At 40.6% G+C, this 14,116-nt stretch overlaps 1 protein-coding gene across 1 annotated transcript; it reads right to left on the reverse strand.

The window, feature by feature from the left end:
- Positions 1-8,720: 8,720 nt before the first annotated feature.
- LOC137256235 (mitochondrial protein C2orf69 homolog) lies at positions 8,721-13,831 on the reverse strand. The gene is made up of 2 exons (XM_067793958.1): positions 13,484-13,831; positions 8,721-12,102 (listed from the first exon to the last, which is right to left on the reverse strand). Exons 1-2 carry the CDS (start codon positions 13,730-13,732, stop codon positions 11,398-11,400), a joined length of 954 nt encoding a protein of 317 aa, XP_067650059.1. The 5' UTR covers positions 13,733-13,831; the 3' UTR covers positions 8,721-11,397.
- Between the last annotated feature and the right edge of the window lie 285 nt (positions 13,832-14,116).

Consider the following 14,116-nt stretch of genomic DNA (forward strand, 5'->3'; position numbering starts at 1 on the left):
CAGAATTATCTGCTTCCACGTCCGATTCTGTGTCGGAATCAAACTCAAGGTCCGAGTCAGTAACACGATCTTCCCTCGGTACGTCTCCATCATCTTCAGACGTGTCTATCGCAAACTCTACACCAATGTCAATGTCGCTTTCAGGGGAGGGAACTCTTGGTTGACTTCCGGTGTCCGACGCGCCAATGTTGGTAGCCTGTCCGTAGTTGTCGTACCATTCGTCGAATACGTTTTCCATAAAGTAGCAAGTCCACACTAAGTGAGTTGTCAAGGGACGTAACTCTGTAGTACTCATGAAAACCTGGTCCAATTTTGGGGGTCCTTGTTTTACGCGTTCTGGCTTTTTCCACGATGTATTTGGGTGAAAAACAACGACTGGTCCCTTCAGAAGATATTCCCGAGTTGGCGCCATTGGCGAAAAAGGTTGGTCTGCTCTGTTCTTTCATAGTTTTCCAACCCTTTAAAATATTGCTGAACATTGAAATTTGTTTTATCAATCGATGGCACACTTTAGATTATTTTTATCATAAGCACACATCAATCCTCTCCATTATAAAACAAATTTTAACTTAATGTAACCAGGGATGCACATTTCAGATAGATTTGTGTGAGGGAGGGGTGTATTGCCAGGGGCAGACAACTCCATGTGTGAATCCAGCTAACAATGATTGTGTCATTAACTCATTCATTGAGTAATTTTATTTAACATGCTTAATATGTTTTAAAGTGTTCAAATGTGTGTACTTTGATTATTAAACAGGTAGGAAAGCATTATTTATGTTTCAAATACCTTGTGCAATATGTATGTTATTTTCAGATTTACATGTATTTTCTGTCTGTATCCAGAAGTGACAGCCATAGAACACAAAATTGTGGCTAATAATAGTAATATTTGAAAACTGACAATATTTTACTGATCTTTTAATTTAAGCAGAATTCAGCATTATTCATTTGTGGATGTCATAGCACTTACATAAACACATGATGTAGATTTGGGTAGAGAGTAAGTATTTTTTGCACATTACAGCATCACAACATACCCGCAACATACCCTGATATAATTCAGGATCAGATTTGCTTCAGGTTTGAAACATGGTATCTTCAGCACTGTCTTTAAAAGCACTGTCTAAATTGAATCTTCAACACTGGTGATACGGGTTTAAGATTAGAATATATGAAAACATGTTACAATCTTAAGTTCATCTTAATTGATGCAAAACAAAGGTAGCACTTCATAATCTTGACTCTCTAACTTGAATCTGTTTCAATAATTTAGTGTTAAGATACTGATTTTGCCAACATTGACATTGTACATCAGTCATGATGTTTAATGAACCGTTTCTTTCTTCTTCTGCAGACCTGAAACATATGTTGATTCGAAGTTCTAGGATGTTCAAAGAAGACGTATAATTCCAGATGAAACATTTATCCTCTGTAAAGCACTGTGCTGATAGAAAAGACTATTAATATATTTGTGGTTCAACAACATTTACTTAAAATAGTTTGGTACTTGAAATAAATAGGTGTGACGTTTTTTTCACAAAAATGGAAATGTGGACATTTCGCAGAGTTGACAGTAGTTGGCTTGATCACCTTGTTGATCAAGAACGGATGGACAGAATTTAATCAGGTAAAGTTTGTTGCAATGCTGATGTATCAACAAACCTTGGAAAAATAGTTTTAAAAATCTGAACCGTTGATCTAAAAATGGTGTGGACTTGCTACATAAAGCGCACGTCGTCCCTGAGTTTGGTCTCCACGTCTACGTACAGTCTAAGAACAGCTAGGTAGATTTCTGCTCTCATACAGATCACGTGAGTTGAAGACGCCATTACTCCTCCTTTCAAAAACACCAAGCGGTCACAAATTTCACAAGCACGTCGCCAAATGTATTCCGTTTCCTTGGTAACTCTATCCAATTGCTTGCGAGATAATTCGAGATCGTGAATGGCTTCTTCCCTTGCTGACTCCATTCTCTCAGTAAAATATAGCCTCGGGATATGTTCCAAATCTGAGAAAACGTATTCCCAAATACTGTATATTATGGCCAAAGCAAACCTGTGCTATTTACTGCGTAGTGATAATGTTAAGAATTTTGTGACGTGAACAGTTATGGAACATGTGTTTCAAGCTGTGCAGCAGGCAGGTGATCGCAATGAGTTCGATTAAGCTAGTTTGCCGGCTGTAGGCAGAGGATCCAGTTTTATGCTTATTATGGCTTTGACAATAAACAAGCTTGTTTGTTTAACATAAACTTCGGGAGAAAATTGGCTGAGCAGAATCAATCTATTACGCATTAGAACGTCTGTGACACGTTGAGAGTAAGTGCCAATCAGACCACCTCACATATTTTATCTGTTTGTTTAATGGCCACGCTGGACAATTTGTCCTTGTATACTGAAACAACGCAGTGGTAAATATCAGTATTCCTCTCATAATTATATTTCATCCATGACTACTCAATGCCATTTAGAAAGTGGTCAGATGTAACAAAGGTCATGTTAGGGATTACACTTTCTTAGTAAAGTACAGATTCTACTACTTTTTTGGTTGAGTATATATTGAATTAAGAAAAATCTTTGATAGAGGGAATCAGGAAGCAGCGAGATTACACAGGAGTAAAATATACACAGACCTGGAGACAATATGTGACCAAGGTGACAGGGAAATCTGGAAGAGCACAGGGGAAGTTGGAGTTGGTAAGGAGAGACGAAAGAACATCCCATGGGAGACAGAGTCTGAAAGCGGAGAGACATGTAGAGATAAAGACTTTATTGAACGGTGATTGTAACAACAGTGGTCCTGTTATGGCGTACATGGAACAAGGGGACTCTACACTTTCTGATGATATGTATCTGTGAAGGACGTGATTTTTGCTCTACATAAAGCTAAGAAACGTAAGACACCTGTGATAGACAACACCCCCGTGAATTTACTGCAGGGAGATCATGTACCTGATATACTACATAGACCTTTAAACGTGTGTTTTAAACCTCGTGTATACCACAAATGTGGAATAAAGGAATCATCTGTCCAATACCAAAGTCTACTTCTGCAGACCCAAGAGACCCTTTGAGCTACAGAGGATTGATGCTAGCTTCAGCAATCTACAAGCTTTAAACCTATTGCAGTGTTCTAAATGAAAGACTTTACACCTCGGCCGAGAGAAATGACATTTTATGTGATGAGCAGAATGGTTTTCGTCATGGACGATCCATAATAGATCACATCTGCTCCCTGACAAGCATCACTGAAACGAGGAACCTTATGAGGAAGTCCATATACAGCCTCCACAGACTTCAAGAATAGTGGGAACGTCTGCATGATTCTGGTATTGGTGGAAAGAATTTTAAAGCGCTACGATCTTATATCAGGGTGTTCAGTGTTCAGTTCGTGTAAACCAACTATGCACTCCATGGTTTAGTGCAAACAGAAGTCTGAAACACGGATGCATTTTGTCTCCTTCACTATTCCACCTCTATATCAACGACCTGGTGAAGGAAATCAACGCAGTCGAGTTAGGGGTTCAATGTTAGTATTGTGGCGTACGCAGATGACCTCGTTCTCATAGCTGAAAACGAAGATCTTAATCAACTTTTAATTGTACTTAATGCGTGGTGTGCATCGTATGATATGTGTGTAAACCAGGATGAATAAAAAAATCATCCATTTCACAGGTCAGTCTGTTGACAGAACATCTGTACCATATAAATGCGGAGACAAAGTATTATGTGTGGTGGGCAGTCATCAGTATTTAGGAGTACTTTTAACCCAAAACCTAATACAAGTCTGCAAGCAGAGCGCTAGGACTGCTTATTACCAAATGCAGAAGTCTAGATGGTCACCCCTTTAATGTGTTCCCCAAGCTGTATGATTCTGTGGTCTGGCCTGTGATGGAATATGGTTCGCCATTGTGGGGAACAGGTCAATATTCATGTATCAACGCTATTTACCTCTGTGCTATACGTTTTTATCTTGGAGTTGGGAAGTATGCTCCAAACTTGGCTGTTAATGGTGAATCTGGCTGGACACCCCTGTGGCCAGACAGTGGGCAAGTGTTGTAAGACTGTGGGCATGATTCAAAAGCATGAGACGACAGCCGCTAAAGAAAAACGTTTTTGATTGGGCCGATACCCCAAGAAGGAAGAACTGGAACAATAGAATGTCTCAGTTTATGCAGAACAATTTGAAACATATAGCAAAGTTTGACCACCTGAAACGTCGCCTACTAGTTAGTATCGTTAAGGCAGTTACTTTGGACGAGTCGATAACTTCTTGGGAGAAACAGATGCAGTTAGAGATTGGACGGAACGGTAGGAATAAGCTACGCGCTCGTTCAAGTCTGCCTACCTCACTGAACCATATTTAAAACGCTCCGAGAGAGCACCGAAGTGCACTGGCATAATTCAGGTGTGGAGTTGCACCTTTATGTATTGAGACTGGACGTTCTGGAAAATCGAAATTGTTTTATTTGTACAAACCAGCTTGAAGATGAACTGCACGCGCTTTTCATTTGCCTCATCATAGTGTGTGAAAACATCTTATGTGTCAAGATCTAGGGGGTGATTTTAGTGTTTTACCGGATCGTGGCAAGTTTATTCGCATTTTTGTATGTATCATCTGCCTTAATATATGTACATAACATCATGAATTATCATACTTGTAATTCATCGTCTCTCATAAATCGCTGGGCGATTGGCTGTGTACCCTTATTTTAACTTGTGTACATTATGATGTTATTTGGATATGTTTTATGTACACAGGTGAGATTGACTGATTGATATATTGATTGATTGATAATGCAGACCCAGCAAAGGGAGGTAGTGAATGCATAACGTATACACTGGAGATATCGAGGATGGGTATTACAGGAAGCTTCAAGAAGGCAAATACACCAGGAGATCCAGGTCAGCAGTCAACCGTGGCCAGGGAACATATGTGCCGAGCGCTTAGGACTTAATCATCTGCCTGGCTTCCTTGTCTTTCATTGTCATAACCAATTTGCCCTGATATTCATCATTTCCTGAACTCATGAAAATAATCTTTTAACTGTTACGAATTTGTTTTACAATACATCAGTTCGTGTGAGGATGCATATCGGGGGGGGGGGGGGGGGGGGGGGGGGGGGGGGGCATATTGTGCGTATGAAAGAAATGTGACTGCACAGCTCATGAGGAATTAGGAGAAGTGCGACATGGCCTTTACTAGAAACCCCCAGTGACAAATGTAACTGATGACAGAACTTTGCTATCAAGACTTAGTGTAGGGCTGAAACTTGTGTTGGAGCATTGATCCTTGATGCCATTAAGCTGTGGAATTTATTGACTTCCGTAGTACAAAAGAAGGTGCTTTGATCGGACACTGAGGACCTGTTGACCTGCTCCCACACAGCGAGACAGCAGCAATTTAAGGTGAGGTGCATGAGGTTGAGAGGAAGTTTTGCTCGTACGTTCTTCTGGGATGATGTTTTGTGGACGATCGTGTAAATCGTACAATTTTGTCTAACGAGTGACAGAAGTCATGATACCTGACGACCTTTAAAGCAGTGACTGTATTTTACGTTTTACAAATACCTTCAGAATTTTCTGTAAAAAAACAGTGGGCAAAACAAAGATAACAAAACGTTTATTTGATAAACACAGAAACTGAGACTTACCTACAATGTAGTAGCTGTGACCTAGACGGCATTCCCGTCCTACATGGCCAAAGGTGCGGTGGGGTAGCGTCGTGGTTAAAGCGTTCACTCACCACGCCGAAGATCCGGGATATGTCGACTACATTAGTACAGTGGGTGAAGCTAAGGTCTGGTGTCCCACGCCGTGATGTTGTTGGAATATTACCGGAAGCATCGTAAAACTAAGTTCATGGACTACATGTCCAAAGTCAGGTCGGCGTCTTCCTGACCTTGGGCAAGCGAGGGGTTAGGCCATGGCTGTATTTCCCACTAAATAAGAGAAGAATTTCCGTACATGATGCAATGATTACCTTTTACTCTTCACGAGGTGAGGTGAAATTGGGTTTGACGGCGTACTTTAGATTATTTGATTTCGCTCATATACGTGTGTATGTGTGACTTGTACTAGGCCAGCCCTAAGCTGGTTTTATAGTGCTAGCTCACAGACATACCATGTCATAGTTAAGCATGAATACCCCACTCTGACACAATATGCTGTCTCCGAGCCGACCAATCCTTGTTGTAACCATTAATGCCGAGCGCCAGGCGGGACCAAGTACCGTATTTTAATGTCTTTTGGTATGACACAACCGGGAATCGAACCCTCGACCCTCCGCTATCAGGGCGGACGCTCTAACCACTACCCCACGGTCTCCTTCACAAGACATTTAATTATGCTGATATGAAGACGAATATATCTAGTCATTTGAGTGAGTGAGTGAGTTAAGATTTAACGTCACCTCGGCAGTATTTCAGCCATATCGTGACGGCTTGTCATTTGAGCAACTATACACATGGAAATAAGTTTTTCAGCAGTTTTTGTCCACACGTTTAACCTAGGTCGGCAGTTTTTTTACACTGACACGTGATTAAGCATTGACACTTCGCTTGCACCTTGTGCATAAATTTCAGGCCTGACGTCAGGTAGTAGGGAATGGGAACACGTGCAATTTTGAAACTTGTATGTGATAAAAACGTTTTTGCACACCGGCCTTACTGTTATATTATTTGAAAAAGAAACCAAATTCTGTGTTGTACGATCGATCCTCATCAAGTGAAGAGACTGAACATTATAAAATATTCAGGAAATATTTTGACCTGTGAAAAGAACATTTTCTTCTTATTTCGAATGTACCTGGAAGGTTTTGAACATACGTGTATTCAAAACATTCGGGCATGCTGCAAGACTTGACTCGAATACCTGGAATGCTTTCGGATTTCCAGGAATCTCAGGATATTTTTATTTCGACAGCGTTCCGGCTGATTCCGCCTCAAGTGTGACGGGAAGACAACTCTCCTGGTATATCAGAGGGTCATGGATCATACTCAAAACACAGTCCCGGACAACCTGTAAGCTTGAAGGTTTCTTGTGTTGACAGACGATAGATCTAGATGAAACTGGACATGGTGGTCATGTACAAAGAAACATCAAGAAGCGGTGGCTAAATAGGTTATTTTGTGTGCTGACAGACTCTGAGAGAGTGGGCTCGAATCCCGGGACTCAACAAAAGTACTAGAATCTGTAGTTGACTGAGAAAATATGATCCCAAACATAAGATGCGTTACAAAAGAAACACCATTCTACGTCAGGATAGCCAGCATGGTTCTGATGTCACTATGCAGTATACACTAACACGCAATGAAATCGCATAACTGATTTTGATGTGGAATAAAATGACAAAAAATATAAACAAATGTGAGTTGTACAGTTAAGGTGAAAAAAGGTCACCCCCTAACACATTGTCAGTACCTTGTGTGTCCTCTACTCGCCCTGAAGCAGGTATTGAGGCCATGGATCAGTGATTGACAGAGGCGAGCAATGAAGGCCATGGGAATGTTCCTTCATTCTTGCTGCAAGGCATGAGTGAGATCTGCGACGTTGGCTGGTTGACGTTGATAAACACGTCGCCCCAGTTCATCTCACAACAGCTCAACAGGGTTGAGATCTGGTGAATAAGCTGGATGGTTCATCATATTCAGTCAAGCTAGCTGAATGAATGCTTGTGTCACCCTGACGGCACGAGTCATGTTGCAATGTTAGTGGGCGTTGGGGTTGGTGACGGTAGTGGGCGTTGAGGTTGGTGACGGCGCAACAAAGGAACCACTAGACCTCAGGACTTCATCCACATAACGCAGTACAGTCAGATTACCTTGGATGACAAGTTGATCACTGCTGGAACGTGAGCTGATGTTCGCCCAAACCACTACACTTTCACCACCAAATCTATTTCCCTGTCTTACACATGGGCCTGCATAACGTTCCCCAGGATGTCTGTAAACACACTATCTTCCATCCACAAGTGTCACACAATACCGTGACTGATCTGAAAAGACAAGTCTACAGATTAAAAGTGGTTGGTGTTGCACATACTGCTGTGTAAATTGACTTCGGGCTTGGTGTTAACAGGATTGAAGCACAGGGTCACGGTATGAAAGTTGACAGTTCAGTCCGGCCTGTCTCAGGCGTCGAATGACTGTCGATGGGTGGATCTTGCTTGCAATCATTGTTGCTGTTGCCGTTCTGAAGGGATCACAAAGGTACGTCAATCGCATCTGTCGGTCATGTCTGACCATTGTAACCGGAAGTCTCCCTGGTCGAGGGTAGTCGGCAACACTCCCTGTCATCTGGTGACGAGTGACAGGACTGGCTACTCTTTACATGGGAAAGACCTCACGGGTCAGTATATGTGACGGTATTGCAATTATCCTGTCAGCCACTAAAGCTTGGATGGTGAGAACTGGAAGAGTGTCCTGGGTCGACCTGCACAAAGTGACCTCAGCACTATGATCATAACTCTGATGTTCAGGTACAGACCAATGATACTCCTGATGCTAAGACAGCTTTGAGCAAGTGGGCCAAAGACAACATCTAAGTTCCCTGACACCTGCTCACTCTCCTCAAAATATTCATCATTCATATTTGTTCCCTTTGAAAACTAATCCATGTGCAACGTGTCTATACTATCCAACAAAACAGTGTCCATAACTTCTTGCTTTTAGGGTAGAGTCTTTCAACCCCATACAACTATTCTACAAAAGACACTCAGGATTATATTTTTAATTAGCATTTTAATTATGCTTCAAAATAACAAGTAACAAAGAATAATCACAGGTCCAAGTTCCTCCAAACTGTTCAGCACTGAACTTAAATACATCAGCAGTGCCCTTATGCTCAAAGGTAATCAACATCAGTCATCAACATGTGATCAGACAATCGCTAGAATGGCTTTGACACAGGGAGAGATTATTACTTGGGTGAGACTGATGGTGAAACTTGAATTCTCACCAAGTATCGTCAAATCCATCTGAGTCTGTAATAATTTCTTTAGCCCTCTCTATTTATTCACAATATTGAGAGGAAAATGCATAATTTAGCAAAAGCCCCAATCATGACTGCCATCTTTAACAATGTTTAAAAAACAACTGTCAAATGACATCAATAATATTCATATGTAACCTCATGCTGTCAATTCATGCTGTATTCATAAAAACCTTGTGTAAGTCACAGTAAACTGAGAAAGATATCAAAGCAGCTTTCTACAACATGAACAATAAAATGGTGTGAATATTCATGATAAAGTGATATTACAATTTATTTTCTAATCCTAAGGAAATTAAAACGCATATATTGCTCAATATGTCCATATGGTATTATCATGCATGATATGAAAAATGTAGTTATCTGAGCTCTGTCTGATAATCAGTCTCAAAACAAGATCTTCACTAAACTAAAGAGCAAGTCCTGCAGTGACCAGGATGCTGAGATGTATCTACCAATAACCAATAGTGTGATGACCAATAGTGTGATGGACTTACATTCCACTTGTATTCCTTAAGTTTGACAATTCACCTTTGTTAATGAAGAAGCTAATAAGTATGTAATAACTTAATAAGTACATTTAGTATAAAACATGATATCAGACTTAAAGATTTATGGATGTCAACTTCTTTATTGTGGATAACACAACTTTTCTGAGCGTATATGCTTGCATCTTCAACATGTGAAAAGTAGGCAGTACAAAGGGGGTATATATACAGAGGCGCTACATAGAAAACATGCTTAACAACACTGACGACTGAAAATATAATACAAACACAAGGATGTGGATGTACTAAAACAACATGGTATTTGGCTTGATGAAATACAGCACAAATAAGAGGAGGCCAGTGATGCACTAAACAACATGAAGAGGCCTTTGATGCACTAAACAACATGAAGAGGCCTTTGATGCACTAAAATAACATGGTAATGATTTGGTAAAGAATACAATGATACTGAAAATACAAGAGGAGGCCAGTGATACGATGAAATAACTTAGTGATGATGAGGGTGGAGAATGCCGAAAATGGTGTGGAGGCCAGTATGCACAATACAAACAAGGGTGAAGAACAGGATGGGAAGTGTGTTTATATGAGTCGATTCCAAACCACATGGTTGATGGATTCCTTGATCATGGTTGATGGCCAACTGAGGGGGGACAGGGCTGATGACAGGAGTTGTAGTGGATGTACTGGTTGGTGTGTGGACTTGCAGTCGACGGAGGTCTTGAATCCCTGGTCTGTGGATTGCTTGGAGACATCAAGGAATGGAGTCGGTTGTCGGTCTCTGTTTCCATGGTGAACTTGATTCTAGGATGTTGGGCATTGAGATGCTGTAGCAGGTGGTTGGGGACATTATGGTGAGCAATGGAGGTGAAGGCCTCAACTTTGCTGTACCAGCAGAGAGGATGGAATAGGGCTGTTGAGAGGGCTGATCCTTTGAGGGTGTCATGAATATCTTTGTGATGAGGGGAGACAGAGGGGAACCCATGAATCTGTTTGTAGAACTTGTCGTTGAAGGTGAAGTAGGAGGTTTCAAGGCAAAGTTTCAAGGTTGATGATACTGTCTCTGGTGAGCTTGGTCTCGAGTTGGTCTATTCCGGTGTGGAGCTTGGTACGAAGGATGTCAAGGGCCTCTTGTAGGTGGATGTTGGTAAAGAGGACGATGATGTCATTGATGACCATGGTACCTGTGAGGTTGGTGCCTTGCACCTGGTTGACGAAGAACGAGTAGTTGCTTATGTAGCACACCCTCTTTTCCCAAAGGGGCTAGGAGGCATAAGAGGAACTGGGTGGTGTTGTAGACGACTGATCATCTGGAGCAGACTAGTATCGTGGCTTTAGGTGGGTTCTTGTGGATCTTGATGGTGGCTCTGGCACATGGGACTTGGGATAGGGTTCACATGGTTATAAATGATATCACCGATCTCTTTGTTGTCATGAAGTTCTTGCAGGGTCTGGATATATACCCCTCTTGGTGCTGCCTACTCTACACCTGATGAAGGAGGAAGCATACGCTCTGAGTGTTATCCACAATAAGAAGCTGACATCCATAAATTGGGCTTTTCTTACGCTTTCCACTTCTAAATGCCCTGCAAAGATTTGCTACCATACTAGATGTGATGCTAAAGATGTTTTGGCAACCTCAGTAAAATATAGTGATACACGTATCGCAAAATAACTGAATAAGAAGAGTATGCTGAATGAAAAAAAAAGAAAAAGCAAACTTGTGGTTGTAACTTAAATCTATCCACGTTATTACTAATTTCTACAGTAAATACCTCAAATACATGACAGGTTCAGACTAGAGGACAAAGATGCTTCTTGTGCTGACTGATGATGTCATTAAAGACATAACATTTCCAATATGCTGTATCACACACTGCCTCTGAATATGCTGATTATCAAAATTCTTTGAGCACCCCAAAATGATTTTCTATAGATGCAGGTAAATCTTCAAAGTGAAGAGTTTCTGTAATGTCAGCACCAAGTTTCTTCAACTTACTCACAAACTTCTTTTCTTCTTTCCCTACCCATGCCCTCATCTGATCCCGAACCTGATACGGTGTCACATGAACATGTATCTTCGTCTTTAGTTTGCACAGATTCTGAAGACTCTCTGTATCAGAAATCCACGTATTACCTTGGCCACCACTGTGGCCTCCATCCAACCAATAGAATTCTTCGATTCGATTAATGAAATCTTTTATTTTGGGGTATTCTTCAGCCAGTGACAGGCTATATAACATCTGGTTGAGAACTATGCAGCCTTTGCTGAATCCTATTAGTGTCAATGGCACATCCGTATCACTTGTTTCCTTAACAGATGCATCAGATTGTTTCTCTAGTTCTTTACTCACTACATTACAATACAAAGGTTTCAAATGGATCCAAGCCTGTGGGGAATGACTGTGGGATGGACTGCCAAAGGCATTTGTCTCTACAAAGTTGGAATAGACACTGAATGTGTTGAGATGCATACTAGAGGGTTTAATGACAAAAACTGCACTGTCTTGAAACCTTTTCAGGAGAATTTGTGCTGTGCTTTCCAAGTTCCATTGAAGATATCTCTTGTTATCCCGATGACTTGACATTCTTTCAGGATAATCCTAAAATATAATAAAAACAGATGAACACCATAATTTCATGACAACATTACAACGTCATAAACATACTGAATAAGTAGTTTTACATCTCTTACAGAATTCTAACTCAGTGACATTTATTGATTTGATAATGGAAACTACTTCAACTCAAATTTCATTTTTGAACCTGATTTCGACAATCTGCACACACAAAAACGCATACAGCTTTATGGATTACAAGTTCTTGTTTGCTACATAGAGCAATGTTTTGGTGTAGATTCTTACACAGTTTTCAAGCTAAGAGTGACTTGACATGAAGTTGTTATCCATAAAGTTGTATGCATCATTACCAAATCGCTACTGGCTTGCATCATTTTTCAGCAGTTTTTAACAAGTTACCCTATTGTTTCTAAAAATAATGAAACAAAATATATTTTGATGATAGATTAGCTATTCACTGCTTTTTCCTATTTGTTTACAATATCCGATTGTGTTTCTCGGAAACGTTGTCAATAATAAGTGAGGTAGTGAATAATGCGCTTTCCCAACAACTAACAAGACCAGTTATTGCCATTTCTGAATTTTTCATGCAATTCACCAAATGTGACATCAATTTGGTAATAAAATTATTGTGTTTAAAACCTTGACATATTGAAGAAATTTAATAATTGGAATTTGTTTTTAAAAAAGGAAATTTAAAAGAACAAAACTTGTGAATGTTGAAATGTTGAATGTTGAAAAAAATTAACGACAAAGTAAACAGTAAGAACTTATGTTTCGTCAGGTATTGTCTGCATGGTATGTGTCGAGTCCATAAAACAGATGGAATGTTGGTCAAATTCAGAGATTAGTGATTGAGTGTTGGTAATATGACAAATTCAGACAAATTAAAATCTACTCTTCTTATGGACTGAACTTAAAGACCTCAAACCCCCACCCAACATGTTTGGATCTAGTCTGAGGGGATTCATATTTGTAATGTGTATAATGTAAACTCCTTACAGTTATTTAAACTATCATAGCCAAGCACTTTTGTAATGTGTCATTGTGTACACAATGGAAGTACAAATCAATGTGTCTGTGCAAGTGCTACAGCCAGATGTTGGCGATAACTGTTTGCCAACCAGTAAGCTAGAATGCGGATCAAACAACTTGACACACTTTGCAGTAGTCACCTTACCTAAGAAATCATTGAAATGTGCATGCTGCCTTTACTGACAGATTTTTTCTTCCATCTGTACTCAGTTATAAGTCATTCAATCGCGACAGTTCACTCCAAGTCAAGTTTCACAAGCTCTCAGTCAAATTTGCAGAATATTATCATTATCATGATTATTAAGGTTATGAAACGTGGTCGCTATGACCGTGTGTTGATCCAACTTGTAATTACACACGACAGCCATACCTGAACATCGCCTCCAAAAAAGATGACGTGTTTCTTTGCTGTAGACATGTCGCCACAAACTATCACGTCGTTAAACTGGCCCGGCAATCCTGGTACTTGTTCGTGTCGTCGGCATGATGCCTGACAGCTCTGTGGAGATTGTAACCCGTCCATGACACTGCTTGCAGCAGCGCGTTTGTTGACAGTGCACACACACGAAATTCGTCCTGAAACCAAGACGCTTATCACGAGACGTAATGCATGTCTCATGGCACGATTTCTAATCTAACTAGGCCAGATTTCATGGTTGTTGTTTCATTGTATGTAAACATGGGACATTCGACGGTCATCGTTTGCTCCGGAAGTAATGTGAAGGTAAAGGACTTTGATATCCCAGATACTACTACCGTAACAACAAGTAATTGCACACTCGTCACCACTCGCCTTCTTCCTATCCGTAACTACTCGTCTCTTTCCGTGAACGTATGTCGTTACGTAACCAGTGTAGCCAATGTGGTGGGAGCGTAGTATTTAAGATTGAGCCCGGTTTCTTTTCAACAGCTGATTAAGTTCGCTGAGTGTTGTAACAACTGAAGTCCTACATGTAGAGGGCTAAGGATCTAAAAAGGGGGTGCCCAAGGGCTAAGGATACAG

Source organism: Haliotis asinina, chromosome 11 (assembly GCF_037392515.1).
Source record: "Haliotis asinina isolate JCU_RB_2024 chromosome 11, JCU_Hal_asi_v2, whole genome shotgun sequence".
NCBI lineage: Eukaryota > Metazoa > Mollusca > Gastropoda > Lepetellida > Haliotidae > Haliotis > Haliotis asinina.